The sequence below is a fragment of the Neodiprion fabricii genome, chromosome 6, assembly GCF_021155785.1.
Source record: "Neodiprion fabricii isolate iyNeoFabr1 chromosome 6, iyNeoFabr1.1, whole genome shotgun sequence".
Taxonomy (NCBI): domain Eukaryota; kingdom Metazoa; phylum Arthropoda; class Insecta; order Hymenoptera; family Diprionidae; genus Neodiprion; species Neodiprion fabricii.
In genome coordinates this window covers 21,801,722-21,825,936 of record NC_060244.1, presented here as the reverse complement: position 1 = coordinate 21,825,936, position 24,215 = coordinate 21,801,722, and the positions used below count along the sequence as shown (strand labels likewise).

The 24,215-nt window shown below is 42.1% G+C and overlaps 1 protein-coding gene across 8 annotated transcripts in view; it reads left to right on the top strand.

Moving 5' to 3' along the window:
• The window catches only part of LOC124185712 (sodium channel protein para), a 66,426-nt gene that overhangs the window by 8,071 nt on the left and 34,140 nt on the right, over nucleotides 1-24,215 (top strand). For 7 of the 8 annotated variants that reach the window (XM_046576736.1, XM_046576735.1, XM_046576738.1 and 4 more), the window contains exons 2-4: nucleotides 17,054-17,129; nucleotides 20,786-21,126; nucleotides 21,523-21,700. In XM_046576736.1, the coding sequence (XP_046432692.1) occupies nucleotides 21,554-21,700 (147 nt within the window). In that variant the 5' untranslated portion in view covers nucleotides 17,054-17,129; nucleotides 20,786-21,126; nucleotides 21,523-21,553. Of the gene's footprint in view, nucleotides 1-3,329; nucleotides 3,996-4,375; nucleotides 4,698-17,053; nucleotides 17,130-20,785; nucleotides 21,127-21,522; nucleotides 21,701-24,215 lie in introns of those variants that run through there. The other variant, XM_046576732.1, reaches the window with a different exon arrangement.

The following is a 24,215-nucleotide window of genomic DNA, read 5'->3' as shown; positions in this document are numbered from 1 at the left end:
GACTATAACAGCGCAAGGGAAGCCCTCGCGCCGCAAACTTAACCGGAGTTATCCCGCGTCCATTACATGTCCATTATGCTCTTGCAACTCAATCGTCCGTGCTTTAGACCGACTGGTTACGCCTCGGGGTTTCTTAATATCGTACGTGGAGGCTTGGGCTTAGATTTTCTCAGCCCAAGTGGTCAAGTCAAGTTCCGTCGACCGGCCGTCCGTGTAACAAGCGGATTATAAAGACGAAGGGAAGGGTAACGTGAACGACCCTCCACAATGACTTGTACCTAGATATTCAAATTTAAAATATATCAGTTATTATTCGTTGTAATTGTTTGGGAATATAGGTGCCATTAAAACTCTAGTCGCTATCGAGAGGTTGGATTAGTTATTTCTCTTTACCCACTACTTTGGATATTGTTATACATATTCGTACCATTGCATTTGGATAGGTGGTATAATTTTTCAGCATCAACCATGCAGAAGCTTACAGCTTGACGTAAATTTGAATTTTATCAAGCTTCGGTGATTGCTGATTAATTTACAGAGAATACATGGTTCAGGATTTAGTCTTGCATAACGGGGGTGGATAAAAGTTTGATGATATATAGACATCGAAGTGTCGCGGGCAGTGTCGTCGTATCGCGAGTAACGATTCTCTTCACAAATCCGATTTAGATTCCATCTATAGCAGAGCCTTAGAGGGGTCGATTGATTTTCCCGTAAGTATTGTAGGATTATTTGTGTAGACGATTAGATGTACAACTAGGTGACAGAATTCACTATTTGCAGTCGATAAGACACGCGCTTGTCTCGTTTACCTGTAAAACGAATTATTGCAGGTATTTGAACTTTCACAATGCACGTACTATTATCTCAATATTATATTTTGATAACGCCTAATTGGTAATCGGTGACATTTACAGTTTGTTTCCAAGAGAGCGAGTGTAATGATTCTTGAAGGAGCTTACTGTATTGTGATTCTACGAAGGTTTTTATTGTTGTAGTTATTTTTTATTTTTATTGGATTTCTAGCCTGCCTGCGCGGAACTTTTGCGAAGAATCGGTGCCTGGTTATTCGAGTGAAGCTCAATAATCCATCGATTTATCGAGTATAGAGTGAACTGCGACAATGTCAGCCCTTTATAAATTTCAAATGTATCAGCCAGTTGTTGTACAAACTAGAAATACCGATGGCTATTTTAATTCGAGATATAACTATGCAATTGATGAAACTGAGGCTCTTTGGACGTAGAAATTATGTATATAATGCAAGTACGTAATGTTTTTGTCAAAATTTTTCACTTACGGAGTTTTTCCCTGTAGGAACAACATTGAATATTTATTTTGAAGAAGGAATAACGATTCTTCGAACATAGATACAACCTTTCGATTTCCGCTCATGAATTTTACATCTTCGTTGAAATGCGGCTAATTATTTCTTCACACAGTTGCGTTTCTTCGTATGTGTGAATTGTCCGAGGTATTCACGTGCAACAAATACCTTATACCAGCCGAACAGACTCAACTAAATCGTGACACGTGACAGCCGCATTCTCTTCCCGTTGATTGCAAACTTGCAGCCTGTCAAATGCTGGAATGAATTCGGTCAAACTCTTCAGCTTTATCGAAGGTCTAACACTGACACAAATAGCAAATATTGGATATCAATCACTACGGGAACGGGAGAAGTGCAAGTTTGCAATACCCAAGTAGGTTTCGTTTCAAATTAGATGCAGCGTTTGCTTCCAATCATGCGCAGATATGTGTGAACGAACTATTAATAATTACACCCGAGTAAATTGAATAACTTGGCCGGATAAGAAAAGTGACTTTTATTTCCGACGCAGAGATTCACCGTGTCAAAATGGCGGCGGGTAAATTCCTCGGGTAACCGAAGGTTAGGTCAAAGCTGAAACTTACAGGAGTCGAGAGATCCTGATTACCGAGTAACGTGACACCGCAACCACGCCCTCGAGTTACCTGGAATATACACTCGAGACACTCCAGATTAACGCTGGCGTTCCAAATTTTGAGTTTCTTTTTGTCCGCCTTGACTGGTCTCGAGGCCTCGAAAGCCCTGCGGGACCGTTCTCGAAGAGTATCCACATCCCTCGCGAAGGCTTACTTGCTGCAGTCACGTCGTCGTACACGCTGCTTTTTCCTTCCATTCAGCCCCACCCCAACACGTTCTCTTCTCCAGGTATTGTGAGAAACGACATTATGCATGTTCGCGGTTAGTTTTTCCGCGACCCGATTTGCACTCGGCCCTTCACCTCATTTTCATCGTTCGTTTTCTTATTCTCGTTATCGTGAACGCGTCTTTGCTTCCACCAACAAGGCGAAACACTTTTGGCAATAGTCAACTTCAATCTCTCCGTTAGATGAAAAACAACATTCGTTACGTGTGCAGTGGAGAGGAATGGGATAAAATTAATGATCAGGCCAGTTTTACAATTGAACGTACATATACAAGTTCTGTTTATTGACAATGTGCGAGCGAATTTAGAATATAATGGAGTAATTCGATTCGTGGCAGTTGTCCTTAAACGATATCGACAGTTCCCAATCTGCTGCAAGTCCGTTGCATAAGAATCCCCGGCGAGGAAATAAAATCTTCATATCAATCGGGGAGGTGGCGGGGGGTTGTCGATGAGCGATGAAACGGTCAGGTGGGTTAGTGGCCAGCCACGCGGCCAGAAGTGACAGGGTTGCATATCAATAACGAGGAATCATATTTCGACGCCATACGTGTAAGGTACACATATACTTACTCGTATCGTATACCAGACTAATGTACGGCATATACGTATCCTCATGGTACACGAATACATTTGCCGACAGCGAGCCTGTATAACGGTTCGCACACCGTATTACGGAGCCCTCGAACACAAGGTCGCATGAATGATTGTAAGCTGACGGTATGCATGTGTGAGAGACGCTGACACTGGGACAAGGGAGGCTCGATATTTGTTTGAACGGTATGCGTGGGAGCCCCACGTCGAAGACGCGGACTCACAGACGCGTGCGGGACGAGGGTGAGGTGGGGGCGCTGCCCCCCGTTCACGTTCATCCCTTCGGCGCTTTTCCCACCCCCGACACGATCCGCGGCACGGCGTCGAGCCGCCCGTCACCATGACTACGCTTTTCCGCAACGTTGTACCCCGGCCTGAATCGTGACGTCACGCAACGTCGGCGTCGCGTCGGCGTCGACGGCGCCATCCTCCACCCTACCCTTCGCCGCCCCTGCGTTGATCGCCTCGCGCCTCCGTCAGCGGCGCCGCAAAGCTGGCTATCCGAGCTTTCCCAAGATGGCAGACAATAGTTGGGCCAGCGAAGTACCGAGGCCATGAGCCACCGCGTCGCCTCCTGACGTGGTGACGTTTCCGCGTTTTCGCGTTATCGCGTCTTCGCGTTTATCGCTGGCTGGGCTGTAAGCGATCGGAATCATTTTCTCGAATACATCTTTTATCCCGAGGCTAGAAAATCGGGGTGAGCTCTATCCAGTGATCGTTTGCCTACCCCCGCAGTCTGCACAGTTCGCATTCATGCGTTTCGTAATCTCTGAACTCTGACCCGAACCCGACGTTCTCGATAGCCGTAAGCAGGAAGCTGTCCCTGAGGAATCGTGAAACATATAAAGCTACGTCGAGGAACGATTGTTTGAAAAAAAAACCAAAAAAAAAAAAATTAAAACTTGAGTGAGTGCTGCAAGAGGGCTTTGAATTCCCTTCCCGGTCGTTTCTGTATCCTTTATTTATTCATATTCATATCTGTCGTTATCCTGCCTCCGCAAACGTTTGACATAGAGTCGAGGGGTTCCAAAATACTGAGCACCCTTCCACCTCTTTGCCCCCATTTCGTTCCTTCCTTTCCCCGCCACTCAAGTCGATAGAGAGAACGCCGCGTTATTACGCGCGGTACACTGAGTACATGTTATAAACACAAATTCTAAGCACAATAATATTATAGAACAGCATTATCGGTTTCGGCTCAGTGAAACGGTATATGTATATATATAATATAATATAATATATATATATATAATATATACATATAATCTATACGTATATAATACAGTTTTAACTTTACGCTGCTGTTATGCTGTTTTATGCGGCAGAGATATCGATTGCATCTGATAAAAGTTGACCTGGAGTCGAGGCCTTTTTCCGTACAGGTTACACTCAATCCAATGCGTGTTTTTTTCCATGTCGAGTCAATCCCAGTTATAGTAATTATACGTACAGATGTGCTCGTTAGAAAAGAAGGGAGATGGTGGATAAGATCTAGTTGAAAACAGGTGTACATATTATCTATTAGTTGATGACATATACAATCTATCGCTGATTATTCACTCTATAAATCTAATCCTTTAACCCCTTAGCCGCGGCTAAATCCTGCAGGATCTAAAAACAACCAACCCACTTCACGATGAAACACAGTGACAAAAACTGACCAGAGATGACGAGTCCGTGATATCGGGACAATTAATGATGGCCGTGCTGATAGAGAGTGGAATAAATGGCGTCAAAGTCGACGCTGAGCATGTTTCGTTGTAAATTAATCACATTACATTCGTTATGTAAATCCGTAGTGAATTAAACCGGGTACCAGTGCCCTTCTTTCAAAAGTACGTCAGTGGTTTTTCTAAACTAAGATCGACGACTACCGAAGGGCTTATCAGTGGGATGTAAATAGTTATAGTGGTGAGTAGATGTTTTATTGCATAACTTGCGTACTTCATATGTAGGATTCATGTGCGTTCGTGGATTTGCTCGCCATCGTGGACGGCTTGTCGCGATTCGCCGATATCGTAGCTTAGTTTGCACGCGCCAAGAGAACGAGGAATATGATAGAAACTGCACTCAGCACCGACCTTGTATTTCTGACCTTTAAGCTCGCCTTTTCGAGCGTCGCCTGAAGCGTTCGGTATACCCCGGGGTCCCGGCTTCCTGACCCAACCCTTTAGTGAAATAAAATTAGAGGAAAAGTGAATACAGAAAATTTCTGCCTAAAGGAAATCATCTCGATGACTTTTAAATTTGAATTTATAAACGCCTAGTTCCATCTCCATCATAATTCAACTACGTTTTAAGGTCCTTGGCTATAGTATACGTATCATAAACGTATCGAAAGAAAACTTGATCGTTTTACACTGCCTGTTCTTCGAATTTTCTTGGCGCCAACTTGATCGTTGTACATAAATCGTTCAAGTATACCACTGAAATATAAAGTATACCCACAGGAGCTACTAATTTCGAGTCTTTGCCTGGCACCTTGGCTTCGCGATATAATCGGTAGTCGTACAGTCCATCCTTCTTTTAAATTCACCTTTTCCACCCGCCCGACGCCATTTATCACGTTTTTTATACAAGTGGGTAGGCTGTTTTTTTTTTTTGTTTTTTCTTTGTTTCGGACAACATTCGAGGGTAGAAAATAGTTTTTACAGTCATTTTCTGCATCACTATGGCCGCTCAAAGGAATGCATAACATAAATTTAAATACGACGATCGGTTTCCTGTTCGAACTCCGCGGACGATTTTCTTCTTCTTTCTTTTTATATTAGCAAGTGAACAACGATCGAGCCCTTGATCATGGACACCCTGTGGAAAACAACGTTGTAATTACCACCAACGTGAACTATAAGTGTCGAGAATATACATATTATATATATATACCCGCAAAGTGTAGCTCTTTGTATAACGTGTCTAAAGTATTGACCGCCGCTGCAGGTTTAGTACGTACACAATATCCTATATCACCGCATTTATTCGCTGTACACGCGTTTCCGTCACGAATGGAAACTGGCGTAGGTGGGAGAGTTCCCGTTGGTCAATAATATCCCGGGTGTTTTTTTTTTTAACCGGACTACTTATCGCGAGGCGTTGTAAGTCTTCCCCAAGTTCCCTCATTCGTTGCTTAAACGTCCCGTCAACCTCTTGCGCTTATTGCCCGATGACTAAAATCTATCGTGTCCGATAAGCCGATCGCATATTACACGCTCGGCTCGATCAGCGTATAGATTCTTTGTTAACCTGCAGGCCGGTCACCGATTCAGGTATAACACTTACCAGAAGGACTTCTGTATACCTACGTCAAAGTGTAATTCCCGCTTGTCGATACGTCAGATCCAGGTCTCAGCGAAACGTCGCCGAAACTCGAGACATCGACACCAATTCGTGTATTACTCGCTTCGGATAATCCTCTCTCTCTCATCCGCAAAATGGAATTTCGTGAAAATATCTGACGCGGATCAGTTTCGTTGAGGTCAGAGTTTGCGGGGTAAAATTATGGCCTATCAGTTTACGGCATTTTGTCATTGTCAGAGAAAATTGATACGTTCCTGTTAATTGTTTCTGAAAATATCGAGTTCGGTCCTTTGACTCGTGTATAGTTATTGAAAACAATTTATGCCACAATTAACTACCCTTCACATTTCCGCGCAGCTGAATACATTTCGAAATGTATGATTTCGCGTCGACTTTCGTCCGATTGTATGAAATTATCCAGCTCTCAAGATCCGGGAGTAAATGTAATTTAAATGAAGCATACGCTTCGTACCTGCACGTTACGTTTCTGATTTATGATCTCGTCCCGTTTTTAGATCCCCGCAAATTCGCACACGTACTTTTCTGCGTCGAGTTTCTTTTGATTCCCCTCGGTAAGTTCAATGAATCCCTCTCCGCGTAATACTTTCGTACAACGCAGCTTCGTCACGTGAATAATTAACTCACAAATTACAGCCAGAAGAGAGCTACTAAATCGGCAAAAGTGAACTGACGGATCGGACGCCTCAGAGGCGGAAGGAAGCAAGTTCGCAATCATTCTCTACCTCTTCTTATACCGCGATATTATGCGGTAAGGGTGGTTCACCGCGGACCGAAGATTTCAAGGATATTAAACGAAGATTAGCCTTTCACTTCGCTAGCTGTCTAGATTTTCGGGAGATGAAAAATTCCGCATTCCATTCAACCGGGTCAGATTTTTTTTCTTCCTTCTCACCCCAATCCTCGATCTCCCTCTCTATATATTTCTTCCTTTTTCTGCGGAATTGGCACTACAAATTGGCTGCTGCAGAGCGCACCTTGTTGTAGTTTCCGCAAGTCCTCTGTCTTTTTTTTTTTTTTTTTTTTTCTTTCACGTATACCCATAATTGCTATAATCGCAAGTGGGTTGATTCAGTGCGACAGTTGAGATCCGTTAAACTTGATCCGGTCGGTTCGAAGTTTCATCGACCAATGATTCTCTAAAACTTTTTTAATCCCACAACACGCATCGTCAGAAGCATTCGACTCGCGAAATTCTCTCTGATAACAGATCCATCGCTCCCGTTGATCTCGTCGATCAGTTTCGACCCATCCAACTTCACCGCATGATATTTGCTGTACGGAAATTATATTCAACTTTGATCATGGAAAAACGGCGCTCTTTTGACGATAGATTTCACGTATCGTAACTTTGGTTTAATCGTAAAAACGTTTTGTGGAATAAAATTTCATTCGTTGTCGCTACTTTCACAAGAAAAGAACCCGAGGTGTTCCTCATCGATTTACTTCATTCTGTGATGTATTCTAATACATCAAAGAACAGTAAATATGTATTTTATTATACGCTACTCCAGAAAATTATTTTTCAGGTTTTCTCGATAATGACTCAAAGTTTTTTTGTTTTTGATAAAAACCAAATGGACATTATTCACCATTAACACACTTTAACGTGTGCGGTATTTTTATCCTCAGGGATTGCATCCCTTTTTTCGGGCTAAAATATAGGGGTGGTATACACCCTGCAGCGGCTGAATCGGGACGTAAGAAAAATACTCGTTTAATGTTTTTTGATGTAATAAAATATATCACAAAATAAGTAAAAACGTATGCGTATCCACTCGAGAAATATAAAAGAATTGACGTATTCGATGTACACTGCTTACGAATATTACTGTACTTGGAAGGGATTAAGCAGTCAAATATGCTAGATCAGTGATGCCTACCCTCAAATATTCTGGGCAGAATAAATTCGCACCTCTGATCAATCGGTCACCTAAATTTTACCCCATTCACGACCCTTGCCCAGCGCTATTCTTGCCACACTAAAATGTCCCGGGATTCACGAAGAAATAGGATCTCATGGGATTAAACTCGGATCCTTAATCAGATCAATCAATCTGCGAGACGTATATCGGTTAAGCAGCCATCGACGTAGGGTAATATGCTGGTGTAGTAGTTGGGGGAAACGTTCTTGAAGAGCGAAACTGTGAAAGACTTTAAGCTTGGATAGATACGCGTTATATTGGCAAGCGCTTGTGAGATAACGGAGTTCGATCGAGTCCTGCGACAGGGCAGCATAACCCATCTGTCATTCGATCCTGTCCCTTATCTTCAATAAAATATCCAACGGGATTCGTTGGCAACATTGATGTAGGCGCAAAAAATGCTTATCTTTATTCTCGACGTTTTTTGTTTGCATCAACCATTCACCCACTCTATTCAATCGGTGCAAAATGTCTGCAAGTAGAAAACTCGATGCTCGTTACCAAACAACTTTAAATGTATGCATATAATGTGTCTGAAAACAAACAATTTCCCCTTGCGTTGGCGAATTTTGAAATTTGTACCTCCTACATTTGATCAGGATTGTGAAGAATCAGCTGTATATTAACAAAATTCAGTCAATTCAATGAAATTCATATACAAAAATAGCAGGGAAGAATAGAAAACTAGCGCGTTTTTAGATGCTTTCGATTTATTTATAATAATAAAGGAACTTTATAATAATTGAGGATCAAAAATTAATGTGCATATAATACTGGAATCATTTAATCTATTTATCGCTATAACTTACGAACCTAATTGATAATATTAATATTTTAAACATGGTCGTAAGTATCAGTATTATCATAGCGATGGTAGTGACTCCACGTTGATTTGTTCCGAACTTCTTTTCGCGATGGTTAAATTTCAATCTTTAAGAAACATGTTCATAATGTCGCACTCCTTGTAATACCGTAGTTTTGAGTTTACATCAGAGAAATAACTTCGCAATGAGTTGTACCAAGAAATTGTTTCTATTATCTTTTATTCTTTATCATACTTGCCCTCTAGATCTCGTATCGCGTTAGGCGAAATATGCGCAGGGCACATCGATAGCCGGCTATATTAATCGATTCACGTTATAAATAAACTTCGCTTTGTAGCACGTATTCTGTGATGCCGACATGACCACGCTCGACTAAAGCGCTGTCTGCATAGCGCGAAGTGTTATACCTACTTATTATCCGTAGTGTTAATAATACATGAGGTAAAAGGTGGGAAAAAATCGAAGATAAAAAAAAAAAGAAGCACATTAATAACGACACTAGGATAAATAATTAGTAGAAGTTTTTTTCGCTGAGAATAATCCCAATTCAAATATTTAATCGATGCAGCGACACATCAATTATAAAACTGTCCGGTAAATATTTGATACAACAAACGATACCGATTGCAAGTGATGTTTTATAATTGTGTCAAGCGACATCTACCCGCAGTCAATTAATTAATATTTGGTAGAAAATTTCGCCAGTCGCGTATCCGTTTACCGTTTCACCTTTTTGGAATTATTTTGCACCCACTCTGCAGCTTCTGTGCATCGACCGCATGGTCGGTGTATTTCGTCTCTTGCACGATAGTTACACGTTACATGTATACGTATATTTATACTTGCGCGTTGTGTATAAGTGCAACGCAATCAATAAAACAGGCTCAGAGTCTATTCAACTTCCATTAGCGAACGGGGCCTCGTTAAGCTCATGCTCGGCAATCGTGAATTTCTGCTCCTTCGGAGCAGGGATGAAAGCTGCAAACTGATTATACCCACCTATATGCCACGATTTTGAAGTGCTCATTGTCAGTCAACAGATTGCTCGAGTCTTGCCCACCTGTGGCAGTGGCGCTTTGATACTTGTCGGAAGAGCGTTTGAATCATGCGTTAAAGTAACTTGCGTGGCTGGAAAAATAAATTGTAATTCGTAAGTTTCTATTGATTTCCCGGGCTTCGGACGATCATTTAATCCGGAGTTGTTCGCGCAGCTATTGCGCTGCAGCGTACCTCGACAGTTTTAACATGATTTACTGAACAAAGTAAGGAATACCCGTATCATCACCCTAAAGAAGTACAGCACCTCTATAAAGCGCGCTGCGACAGTGAAAACTTTTGCGTAACGTCGGAGCGACGGAACAATTTGAAAGTCGATGGATTCAAAGTGAGGTAGAAAGATGGATAACAACGGAGAAGAATCTTTGACCTCGCTGTTAACTGCCTGCTTTTTCCAACATATTTCTTACTGCGCGGTACTCTTTGTGAAATATTCAACTTTCTTACGTAATCGTGGTTGATATTCTTATAGTCAGTCGAAAACAAGTTTTCCTCTACGAATGTATGTTGTTCATATTTTCGAGATGTGTTTTCGCGTGCTTCCTGTTTCCGCAACAACTGTTCCGAAGTAGCGTGCAATCCTCTATAACAACAACAACAACAATAATAATAGTTTAGAAAAGTAAACTCACCCTCGAATTTATTGCCGACTGGTTACAGGAGGATAAATTAAATTCCTGCAACACTAGAAAGGTCAGCTGACCAGGCGGGTGACAAATAACAAATCAAATCCGATTCCCTTGACGCTTTTACCGGGCACTAGGGTGTAAAACAACAATGCCCAATGAGCCGCGCAGAAACATGGAATCACGTTACGTATCTGCTTGGTTAAAATGGTCGACTTTCCTTTTCTCCACTTTTATCCCGAATCGATAAATCTGCTAAGGCTAACGGTCCTGAATCGTGTCCGATACTAGAAGGCGTCAAGTCGACGATCGACGATTGTATTTACGGGCACTTTGAGTATTTGCGATATGAATTGTCGCGATTGGAAAGGCGTCTTGTTTCCCGATACTTCGGCCAAGTTTCAAACGTCCGATGCATCGCCGCGTCAGTCGGCGTTGTACAGGCGTTGTGTCGGATAGTGGAAAAGTGGGAATTAATGTAGGTCACCGCGGCGGACGATCCTGTAACCCCAATCAATACCATACGTTCACCCCAAGTTGGGTCGGCTGTAGGGTTGGGTCAAGTGGGTCGGACGTGCAGGCAAAGGTCGAAACTAAGCTGATTTTTATCCGTTATTCTCGCTGCAGCTTCGTTCAACCGCCTCTCGCAGCCCCTTGTCTTCCCTTTTCGCCCTTGGAGCCAGTCGCCGTCACTCCGCTGATTATACGGCTTGTCCTCATTCCGCGTGGCCCAGGCTTGTGTCGCAAATACGTTGCAAAGAATTCATTCTCACCCGCCGAAAGGTCAAGAAACCCCGCAGGTCAAGTGGGGACGATGATGTATTCCGAAGGATGTCAAGTTTTGGCACGAATCATTCGGCATGATCGACAACGCCTCTTAATTACTGTCAAACTGCGCAAGACGTGTACCATTTTGACGTATCCTAAAATATTTAAGCACCAATTACGATAATTTCAATCAAAATTTGCAGGAATCGATTCATCGTGGTTTTTGGTAGGTATTGTACACGTACTTGAAAAGTAATCGAGAATCGGACAGCTTTTCTCTGCGAACTAAAATTCGACGTTCGGTCAGTGTGTTTCGTATACTACGATTTTTTATTAACTAGACGAGTCATATATCGTTGGTCTGACTTTATGATCCGCGCTTGAGCCGTTATTGCGTTTGGCAGAATACCGGGCGGAAAGGCTAGAAGTAGTAAATCTCTTTAAAGTCAACAAAGTTCTTTTTTCTCGGCTGAATGGGGAAGTCCAGGGTGCTCCCAAACTCATCAGGCGCTTGTCAAGTGAGACATGCTTCTATAGCGGGACTCTGTCCGGATTTTTTCATTATCAAAGCGAGGTGAAAAGCTTTTTTAAAACGGCCAACGTCTTAGGAACAAAAGAGAATAGAGAAACGACGACTGTTTCCTCACTGCTCGCGGTTCAACGGCGATTCGGCGTGAATCTTTCCTCGAGAATGGTTTTGACAGTTACTGAATGAGACCAGCATCTGGAACCGAGTGTATTTCCGCTTTTCGCCTTCCTCGCGACACTTTCTTCTCTACTTTTCGCTGTCCTGCGCGACATTTTCACAGACAAAAGAAAAATGGAAAGGGCGTAATAACGCAGCTTGTGTTAATCTAATAATTTCACCCCCGTTTTCGACAACGGACTTAACGCCAAGACAAAGGGCTATTTAGTTGAGGACTCCGAGCAACTTTGCTCGCCGGATACGCACGGGGGCGTTTATTTGCCTATCGATGTTGCGTCCAATGAGATTACATAAATTGAGCTTTAACCTACTGCTGCAGGCAAGCGTCGTGCGGGGAACAGAGGAGCTTGAAAGCCTTGGTTAATTATACGATTATCGATTTTACCGACGATCTCGTGGACGCGTCTCTAGCTGTACCTACAATTCTCGAACAGGTGAAAGGCGAAAGGGTGAACGAATACAGTCGAATCGATGATTGCGGAAAGTAGGTACTAATTAAGTTCGGTTTCAACCTTCCTGCGTTTGACGACTTTGAAAGAAAGAAAGTCGATCGGAGGAGTAGAAGCGAGTCGTTGTTGCAACAATGCAGGGGAAAACAGTTTGTTTCGTTGAACGAATTCTTTCTACTCCTTCACCATTCATATCGGCCTGTGAAGTTTTCTTTTCATCTTATTGTCCGTGCCCGATGCACAATGACGTAGATACAGCGCCGCGGGTAAGCCTGACACTTTTCTATTCAGGTACATCGCTCTTTGTGCTGAGTTTGTTGGTAGGTGTGCACGTATCCTATTCCACGTTTATCCGGAAAGGAAGAGGAAGCGATCTGATCACTGTTTTCATTCTTTCTAATGGCCACCTCGGTGAATCGCTCGGCAATCTGACACGTCCGAAAACATTCCGCGACTTTGGTCCTCTGCAAAACACCGACGATTCCCACACGGCTTTAGAATTCCCAATACTGAAACTAGGATTCGGGAAAAATGTATTACAAGCCCTTCTTGCCGAGAGTTTCGCGATCGAAATCCTCTGGATACCTACGTGGCTCAGCATTTGACTCACGGAGATTGCTGCAAAGGTGAGCTACTTCCGGGGAGCTTTCATTGATTAAAAGTTTATGGTAATACCAATTCCACCTCACAGATTCCGTTGAAATTGCTCTTTTATCGGGGGGACAAAAATTTGTTTGCGTATATGCGATTATCCGACAAATTTCCTATAGTAATACTATATAAAAGACAGATATAATTAACCCCGGTATAATCAAATTCTCAGAATGTCGCGTGTTCAATAAAATGGAACGCTTGTAAAGTTGATATAAAATTCCAGTAATTTTTGTTTAACCAATAACTGTACAGGTCTGTTTAATTACACGGAAGAAAAATTGAAAATCGATGTTTCACGCGTGTGTCAAACTTGCGGCAAATCGTTCACCCGCGCTTGAAAACAAGGGTATAAATTTTCCGAATAAATAAATCCTACGGGATAAAATCATGCCGCAACAACAAACCTTGGACCACGGTTAAGGGTCCTCGGCCGTCGTCAAGGTAACGACGAAATTTCGAGATACAACCTCGGGGCATGAATACCGAAGGAAAACGAAGCTGAACGACGGAGGAAACGGCGAGGTTCTCCACCTATCTTGCCTGCCTGCCTGCCTGCCTGCCTGCTGGCCAAGGCACGAACACACATACAGGAGGAACCCGCAATGCGGCACCGCTTCGGTAGGTATACCAAGCCGTGACGGGAGCCTCCGAAGCGTGCAGAGCGAGCCCTGGACCTCGATTCGAAAGAGTTTCGGTGGGTAAAATTTTTGGGAAATCTTAACGTCGGAAGTATGGGGGTACGAACGATGCAGCCGGCTTGCGCATCGGTTCGCGACACCGGTTTCTGCTTCGAAGGTAGTAGACGTGCCGCGGTACCTGGTGGAGAAATAATTTCCCGTATAGCCTTTCGTGTAACACTGCATAATGTTGGCTGGCTAGAAAAATCAATAGCACACACAATACTCGAGCGTACACCTACCCATGGCACCAACCTGGCATTTTACCTCCAAGTCGACTGTTCAGTTATTTACCACAAAAATTTGCCATGCCTCGGGTTACACGCAAATACGCCGTGTCCAAACTATTCTCGCTATTCGTCGATAATTTTCCATGCAGTCGACGCGTTACGGCTCTGTGGATAAGCGAATTTCTTGTACGAGTATGTTACGTCAGGGTATCACCGCGTAATTTTAATCAGAGTATTCTCGTCTATTGGCCCGTGCCTCAGATTCTGCAATTTATTATCACTCGCCTTGTTAATGCTTGTTCGCTTCCATAATTGAGAGAAAATTTCATTCCCCTGTTTTCTGATCATTATCCCTCGAGGATGATATCGCGTCGTTATCCATATTTTACACTGGTAAACGGGTTTCTACACATATATTCACGGGTTAAAGTGAAAATTTATTATCACGTAAAAAAATGTTTGTTCGTCGGTATTTTTTTTTTTATGCAAATGATTGCAGAAACAATAAACAATGTTTGGTAAGACCATAAGAGCGGTTTTCTCGACGATGAAATGATTACAGCAACGCTACTGACCACGATCTGCAAAGACAAACGAATACCTATTTATTTGAAATAGTAGTTCAATTAACTCTTACGTGGATGGATGGGCGTGCAATTGATTATGAAAAAATTGTCGTTGATTTGTTATACCGAATGACAATGACTGAATTGTAATCCGTCTTATTTATCGTCATTTACGTGAAACAATGTAGCGTTCCTAAAATACTAGCCCAATTACAGGTTGTTAGATATTAGAAGACCGCGAGGTATCGCGTATGCCGTTCGTGGAATAACGTAGATTACTCAAAGGAAAGTTGAAGCCAAATTTTCTAACAATTGAAAAAAAAAAAATATTATTAGTTCTGCATCGCAGTCTCTAAAACTCTAATACTCTAGTCTTTGCAGTATTAAAGAAATGTTTGAAATTAAAAAAGAAACGTTCTGTAAATGGGACGGTTTATTAAATATCTGCTGAAAACCACCGTCATAGAAACGGGTACTTGGAGTATGGAAAACACTCGTGAAAAAATGCGTAAAACCTTCTCGCGTCGTATAAAAGTAATTCCCTACGCAATTGCGTCGAGGAAAACGCCGGGGTTTGCTGGGGAGTGCCATCTAGGAGATGTAACCTTGGCCCAGATTTTGGTATAATGAGAATTAGCCCTTTTCGATTCGCCGTGAAGTCAAAGTTGCTGTCCTTGAGACAGGGATAGAATCCGCTTAAGCACTACTCGGTGCAGGTGTCAAAGTTTATACGGTGGTTTATAATCGTACTAATAAGCTCATTAATTAAGCGATATTTATACGGAGCGTACGATTTACTTTGCGACAAGTCACGTCATGCGTTATCCCGATTTATTAAGGTCGTATCCATGAGGACGGATGTGGATGTCTCCAATCCGGCTTCGTTAAAAGTAAAAAAAAAAGAAAAGAAAACAACAACTATAATTTAGCATCTCGATTCTTCGGTTACGCAGCGAATCGCCTTGAGATCCGATGTATTTGATCTCTTGGAAACGCCATCACTTCTTTCCTTTCTATCTCGTGAATTTCTACTCTCCAAAAACTATCCCGCAATCATTGTGGAACTTGAGTCGTATTCCACACCCTTTACCACCCCAATCACGCTTCGTGACAATCGTCACGTGTTGTGCCCGATGTTGAGGTAGCTGAGAGCGTTTCCGGTTGGTCGGAAAGCCGTCCTACAGCACGCTCGATTAATGACAGCTTATATAAAACACTTTAAGATTACGCGAAAAGACCCGCCAACAACCGCGATCCAAAGCTTTCTCCGTGTGTCGAGAAACGAAGGTCGCGTAGTCAAAATATGTATGCCATAAAACTTGGGAGGGGTTCACGTTACGAGAGGATCCCTCGGAGGAGTTACGGTAACGAGATTGACGCTTCAAGGATGTGACGGTTCGGATCGGGGGATGCGAGGCCGAAAGCTACAGCAGCCTCGTGCGTATAGGGCGATTGAAATTCTACCGGGAATTCCAGAGAGAAGGTATAAAGCTCGGCGTGTGTGAATACTCGGGTAGATACGCGACACACCTATATTCACAGCATAATTGGGCATTAGCTAATCGACTCTCCTCTTTGTCCAGCGTGAGGGCTGGTTCTCGTTTTCAATCAACTGAGAGGCTATTTTCATTAAAACTACCCTGCAAGACTTTGCGGGACTTGTTGCGTGGGTATAAGTGCAGCGTATTTGTAGAATCGTTGCAACGGCGATATTGCTGGTTAATATTGCGAGAGAATGGACAAACGCAGTGCTTCGATCGGAAATGATTTACTCATTTCCGGTTCCTACACCAGCGAAAATTCTGTTTTTTGCAGTAAGACGTAAAACGGCCACCGTCATACGTTTGGAATAGCTTTCATCGGAGCGAGACGACGACGGTCTTAATTTGACAATACATGCATTAACTCCGCGTTTATTACGAGGGTAATTTTCGGAGCTTATAAAGAGTGGCGCACGCGAACTGGGAACGACTCGTGGGCAGACGACTAAGCGAATCAGTTAGAGAGCGAACAAAATCGTCTTATACGTTCTGCGCAAGCCTATACCTGTGTGGTCGTCACTCTTGTGAGTCGTGTCGTGTCGAGTCGGAGTCTATATAGAGAGCCTTAGGTGTCTGTGCGTGAGATAATAAATATGAGAATTAATTCTTTTGTTGTAATTTAAGTTCTCCTTATTCGCATGCCGTGAAATAATATACTTGTATGTTTTAATAAGCTTTTCCACTGGGAATTACGTGTGCATCGACCGTTGAAAACTTCTTCGATTTTTATCCAACTTCGCAAAATGGTATACATGGTTTAGTTTTTGTGTATTTTTCCTTTTAGTCAATTAATCCCACAATTGAAACGATTTAAGAAATGAAGTATGTGTAATTATCAAGCGGTGCTAACAATGTAAAATTTTGTTTTCTCAAGGAAAAACGTTGCACTTGTGTCTATTAATGTTACATAAAAATTGTATCGTTATGTTGCAGGTAAATAACTGTACTTGGAGTCCGGACTATGATAATTCGGACAATAGATTGATTCCACTCGCCGCTTCATGTATACGTAAGTAATAATACGTCGACTAAGCTTACATCTTTATTATTGTGGAGAAACTTCATAAATAACGAATGAGAGAACTTTTTTATTACGGTCAATGTTAACTTCCGAGCTCCTTCCAAAGGAAACACCGGAAAGTCTGGATGCATGGTGCACATGACAACAGCGTCGCAATTACAGTTCGAGCAGCCCCATTATAATTTATCAAACTATCGGTGTTATAACAGCATTAAATTACAAGGCTGCATTATCGTCGGCGTAATATTAATTTCCCATAGCCGCAGCCACGTACAGGCGTAATAAGCGTTCTCGCGGATAAATTGGCGTTAGTTACTGCGCCCTGCTACCGTCGTTCACCATCCAAACATCGGGGTTTACAAATTGTGCAAGAAATTTGAATACACTCCGAATCACTCCTACGTATCGTGTATTTTACACAAAAATAATGTCCAACATTTAATCCATATGCGAAGCCGTATCACCCGCAGATCAGCGTCGATTTGTCATCGCTAGACATCGTGGCATGTGGATGCATGTACCGGTGTACAGGTATAAGCTACGGCGAAATAACGAACAGCAGCGCAGAGTCTGGACCAAGGTCAGTGATTATTGTTGATACCGAAATTGAGCTATGCACTTGAAGCCGCACGGACTTGAGATCGCGAGTAGTCCTTCGTCCAGTCGTAGTGAGTTAATATCTTGCATCCGTTTCCATTAAAATACACCAAGTACTCGCAATTACGGGACTGACAAAGCTCCGCATACACGTGACACAGTGTACGTCGTGAATTTACGTTTCACTCGACTTCCAGACTGCCTTGGTGTAAACATGTTAAGAGACTCGCGTAGGAGTGCATTATTGGCCGTAAGACACCGCCGGACTGCTCTCTCGAAAGGTTCGTTCGGATGTCATTTTTTCCGATGAAACAGGGGCGTGGAAAAAACCGAAGGGAAACAGAAAAGCTAACTCGAGTCATGTTTGCCACGTATTTGCATCTCGGGTGTGTCAAGCCTCGCGACGTGATCCCGCATTCGCCACTCGAGTCACTTTTGCCTTCACGAAAGATCCTCGAGAGACAAAGATTTCGAAAAATTGGCCTACCTAGAACGCCGTTGGGTTAGGATGTCTATACATATGTAACGGCGTCTGAATGGGTTTTGCGGAAGACGGTGTCGCTGCTCGATGTACCAACCAAGAATTTTCTCTGTAATTTGCCAGATTGCGTCACGGCGATGAAAATTATCCTACGTGCCGGAACGCCTGGCTTTGAACCTCTCGAAATTCCTTGAAAACGTGGAAGCGACTCAAGACTTCCGCTTTCAAACACCCGCCACTCGCCTTGCAGAAATACCTTCTGTCTGGGGTTACCATAGAATTCATTTTCTCGCAGCGAAAATTGTCCCAGACAGAGTCACGTGTACGAATTGGTGCCAATTTTTCAATCAAGGTGCACCGCGTCAAACCAAATCGCTCACACATCAACGACTACGGACACCGCGTAACGAGTTCCGAGACGAACTCGATTCGCGAATGACCAAGTCCTGGTACTCATTGACAGTTAAAAATGAAAATTTTACCGGTAAATTGCTTAATCCACTCACGGAAGCTGTTAAGCGAGTCGTCATTTTTAAAGAGTTTGAAGAAATAATCATTGTGGAACTTGACTTCTTCTTTCTTTGCCTTTTGACTGCAACGTGTAGAATTCAGTTTCATCGACTTTGTTCAATATTTATCGTAAAAGAAACTGCTAACCAGCAAATCCTCTTCTCACACTTTATTCCAGGAAAAACAGTCGCGATTGGATTTCCTTGCAGTGGCGTCGTACATGTGCGTAGGAGTACTTGAAACAGGATAAAGCGCGTGGGCGTTGTTTCAACCTTCGTGTATTCTCTTTCTCTCTCCGTATTCTTATTCTCTACATCTCGGTCTTCTTATTTCAAGCCATTGAAACGTCAAGAGGCAGTGTCAGTTAGCTTTCATAACTTTAGCGGGAAGCCTAGATGGAAGACCGGCTGAAAGGCCCTCTTTTATATTCTTTGATCCTTTGAAACTTTTACTTCGCCAATGTCTAAAGCCTCCAGTGTTTCACTACGCTACTCAATTAGTCGAAAGCTCCGACTGTAGAACGTTTTGATCCTGCGTAATCGTTGCCGCGCGAGACGTCAGTCGATATTCTTTCAATTGCTCGCCCTCCTCTCATTAACCGGGACCTTCAGTCATCCCCGGTTTCACTATTCCACAAGTGCGGAATCCTCGAGACCGATACTTATCCCTGCAATTATGCATCTCTCAGGTTCACCTCGCGCGCTAAATTCGATTTCCAAAATTTTTTTCACCACGTCGCAACCCTTCGCCAGAGCAAATAGGTTTATTTGACACAATTTCCCACCCCCGTATGGGCGTAGTGGCAGAGTTTTGTCGCACAGTTGTTGGCCCTTCCTCGACTCATGGCCAATGCCATTCAAGGCCTCGGTCATTCATTCGACGTAGTGACGTCACGCTCAGGCGGAAAAGGGCGTGGTCTGTTACGTTTCGGTTTACCCCCGAATCTCTCTCTCCCTCCCCCCCCCTTCTCTCTCTCGCTCTCTCTCTCTCTCTCTTTGTCTCTCTCCACCTTCTTTGCCATCCCTTCCCCAACCGGAAGAAGGCTGCAGGGGTTGGACTAGTAATCGATATCCCCGGAATTCCTCCGGTGCCCGCGTCCCATTCTCCTATCTTCAACCGCCGGGGATTCCCGTAACAAACTTCTGACTTTCGCACGGTTCCGGATGACAAATCCAATTAATCTTATGGCCATTGTCTGTGAGACTCACGGATTTTGTCTCGATAGATACATTATAACCACTGGTTATCATTGCTGTATTTATTTGTTTTTTTTTTTCTATTTTTAAAACACATTTTTATTTGGTTGTAATTTCTAATTTCGGAGCTAAATAAATGTTCGCCGTGTATGTAGGTGGTCTGATCAGTGGCACTTGATTCCTGCAAAAGCCCCTGAAGTATCTTCGGCGACACGCCGCGAATTTGACTGCGTTAATTTACCGCCGCTTGACTTTGCCTGCGTAATTATCCGGACCCCATCGATCAAAGGGAAATATCCCTCTCAGAGGCTCGAGCTAATCACGGGGAATGGAGAGGCTTGTGGAGTTGACGATTTTGATGATCGTTATTGGTGTTCCTCGGTCTATCAGGATAGAGGCATTGAAATTTTCGGTCAGTTAATGGTCACCGTATATAGCTCTATAATACACGTTTATCACCGGAGTAGAATCTTCTGTAAAAACGTATAGTTATACTCGCTATCGACTCGTTTATATTCATGGTGATTTTTTTTCTTGATAAAAGGAAATAACCAGCGCTCCAACGACAACGACAAGTAAAATTTTACACCATGATATATTGTAATATAAAAACAATCAAAAGGTAGCTGAGTTCTGATCGCCTCAACGTCAACGCAGAAGAAAGAGGACTCCTTGAGCTTACCGTTTGAGCTTTTGTTGAAATATTAATTTGGAAAAACATTTTCAACAATGTCAGAGCTGCCAGAGATGACGAATATTTAACGATGCAAATCCTTTTCGGGACATGAGAAACAATTAAATAAATATTGACCCTCCAAATTGCGTTTCTCATTTTGCTAATTGCTTTCATCCGACGACAGGTCGGACATGAAAAATCTTGCTACGCGTTGGACGGGCCCCTACACACTTCGCACTGCCGCCCTGACCGCCGCTGCATCAGCAAAGGAGAACCTCGGGTGCAGTTGCATCTTCGTGACCAAAAGCCGGAGTCCGAGGAGTCCGGTAGCGTTGCAACCGCCTCCCCCATCCGTCCGTTCCCACGAAAGCAGCCCGTTTGCCTTCGCGTCTAGAAGAAGCTCCATCCCCAGGAGGCAGCTGAGTATCGGCTACCCCCGACCTCATCCTCGACTACTGCGTCGCAGTTCACTAGTCTCCAGCAAACGTCGCGTCAGCCTCGAAAATTGTTAGCACCAATCGTCAGGTAACCGATCAATTTCCAACAATAACCACGTCGGACCCGAATTAGAACTTACATACTTTGCGTAACTTTTTCATCTCAGGTTTCATTCGTCATATTTCAATTTGCGGCCGTAATCGTCGGTTATGGTGCATGTCTTGCACCTGTTGCAGGGTGCCGAGTGCGTCAAAGATGGCCGAGGCGCATCCGTGAGATACTTTTTCATGAATTTAAATTATTTGAACCGAAAGTTTTCAGAATGGGATCGGTACGATATGACGCGGGAGACCTTCGGCTTGCTTCTCAATTTTACAAAACCTGCGTTTGACGACTCGTATTTTCATTCCAAATGCGAACCCGATTCTTCGAGATAAATCCTTGGTCTAAATACGTCGTTCATGATCCGTGGAAATTTCACAGAACGGTGGCTCAGTCGGGTGCAGCTTAGACAATGTCCGAAGACTCTGACTCCATATCAGAGGAAGAACGCAGCTTGTTCCGTCCGTTTACACGGGAATCTCTGGCAGCAATCGAGGCTCGTATCGCCGAAGAATATGCCAAGCAGAAAGAGCTCGAGAAGAAGCGTGCCGAGGGCGAGGTAAGAACGTCAGTCTGTTTCGATCAACTCCGCGTTTGATTTTCCTTTCATTTTCACCCATCACCGTGACCACATTTCCTCATCCACCCGCAGTGTCAAACCGCCTGAAATTTCTATCCAGTTGATACAGTTATACGAACTTGAGAAGGTACTTGAAGCTCGTATACGAATATCACAGTCATTGACAATTTTTTTTTCCCCCTCAGTGTTTCAATTAATATTTGCACAATTCATTTTTGCCGTGTATATACGATAATTTTTGCTATAATCAGTTTTTCGTTGATTCGTCAATTATAAAATGCAAATTTGTTTCACGTGGTTAATTTTATGATCAAATGATCGCGCGATTTGCGTTTCACTTGACGTATTATTAAAACTTCAATTTACCAATCGTTCGTGTTTTTCTTTCTGGTTCTACCGTTGCGATATGATTTCAACGCACCGTCGAAATGAGAAAGTAAACACACAGCATATGTTTATTTATTAATATGTATAATTGACCCATCCATCTTTCCGTACCGCGTATGCGAAATTGCTACACTGAACACGTATCGCGATGAACTTGTTTATTCAAGTGTCTTAACGAAGTTAGGGAATAAGATAATGCGTGCTATTAACGTGTGCGTCCTACTTCCATTTTCCCATAAAAAATTTTATCGTTTTTGTGTAAACATTATGCTATATTGTACATCATCGGAAATTTACGAGAGGATAAAGTGCTTTAGAGATATTGTCTAAATTTGATATCGATGTGCAGTATCGGTGTTAGCTTGAGTCGTTTGAGCGTATGATCCGTTTACAAAGAAAATGCTTTGAGGAAACAGCAAACTTTAAATGAAAAAACGAAAAGAGAAATACATAATAATTTATTCGCAAAACTTGTCAGAACTTACATACTTTTCGTATAATATATACGGTATATATCAGGGTGGTTCAAAAAAAAAGTTTTCTTCTTCGCTTTTACCCCCTAAAATGTTGGTGATTGATGGACAAAAGATACTTTCAAAAGACGAGCTCTCTAATTCAGGTCTAACAGATACATCTTTTAATTTTTATTTCGCGATCATTTGACATCAGAACATTTCACGTTTTGTTAAAAGTTAAGATACTAGTATCTATTCAATATTTTCTAAATTTATGCATAGATCCTTGAAGCTTATTCTTCAAGCGTTTCAAACCTCTATAACGAAGCATAATTATCGTTATTGGAACACACTACAGTCACCTGAAAACGTATATCGTTCACGTATACTTTAACTTCTAACGAAAAGTGAAATTTTCACATGGTAAATGAGTAGGAAACAAAAATTAAAAAAGCGATTTGTTAGACTTGAACTAGAGAGCTCATCTTTTGGGAGGGTCTAATTTTTCTATTAAATAGTAACATTTGAGGAGATTAGAACGGAAGTTTTTTTTTTTTTTGAACCACCCTAATATGTATATATATACATATATATATATATATATATATATATACTCCATACTCGTCAATATGTTATACATATGTATACTACAGCAATAGATACGATTACTAAAAATTAGCTTGTGTACATACAAGAAAGTTATCATATGTTATTGTTATATGTTTACATGTAAAAGTTTTTCAATGCGAAATTTTTTTTTATACTTTTGCGTTCATATATTTCACACTACATATTGTATTGTTATCATTATACATATATATGTATATATATACATTTATATATATATATACACACACATTTATTATATCCATGCGTGTGGGCTCGATGTTTTGTGATATGTCATTCGTGCTCTGCCTGTGTCTATAATCTTTCCCCCACTCCGTCCCGATACTTCAAGCTCCATTTTCAACCCTTTGTAATATTCTCCCGTAGTGGAGGAAACTGTATCGATGGTTGCCGCGAGTGTAGGGATGACGTAGGCCGTTAAAAATAGCCTCCAGAACTGAACCTCGGGGCTTATACCGTGCAGCACTGATATTTATTCATAATAAATACAGACAAAGTTATTCATATGCCGTACGTTAATAAATGTGTATTTTTTCTTGAAACTTGTGTATGTAATATCAACATTCTACCGCGCTAGAGTTGGTCAAAGTTGTTTTTTTCTTTTTCTCTGACATACAAACAGTTCGGCAAAGTACTTGCAAAAAAAAAATAAAAAAAAAAAATAAATATAAATAAATCGTTCCCCCTGCTTTCGGGAATGATGATATCAGTGTAACGGAAATACGTCATCCCACGTTACTTCCGAATTTATATTATACAATATTATATGATTCGGTTGAAAAAATTCGCGGCACTCGTTAATAGCGTGTCCTCTGATTAGCGCACATTTATTATATCGTTGTCACCTCATATATATTACCCACTTTATATACTTATATATTATATATGCCGATATGAAACATATACTACTATATATACGAAACCTCCGCTTAAAGAAACTATAACTACCATATACTATTACTATTATGTATATTGTGATATATGTATATATTATACGTATGTTATATGTTAAATATGCATCACAT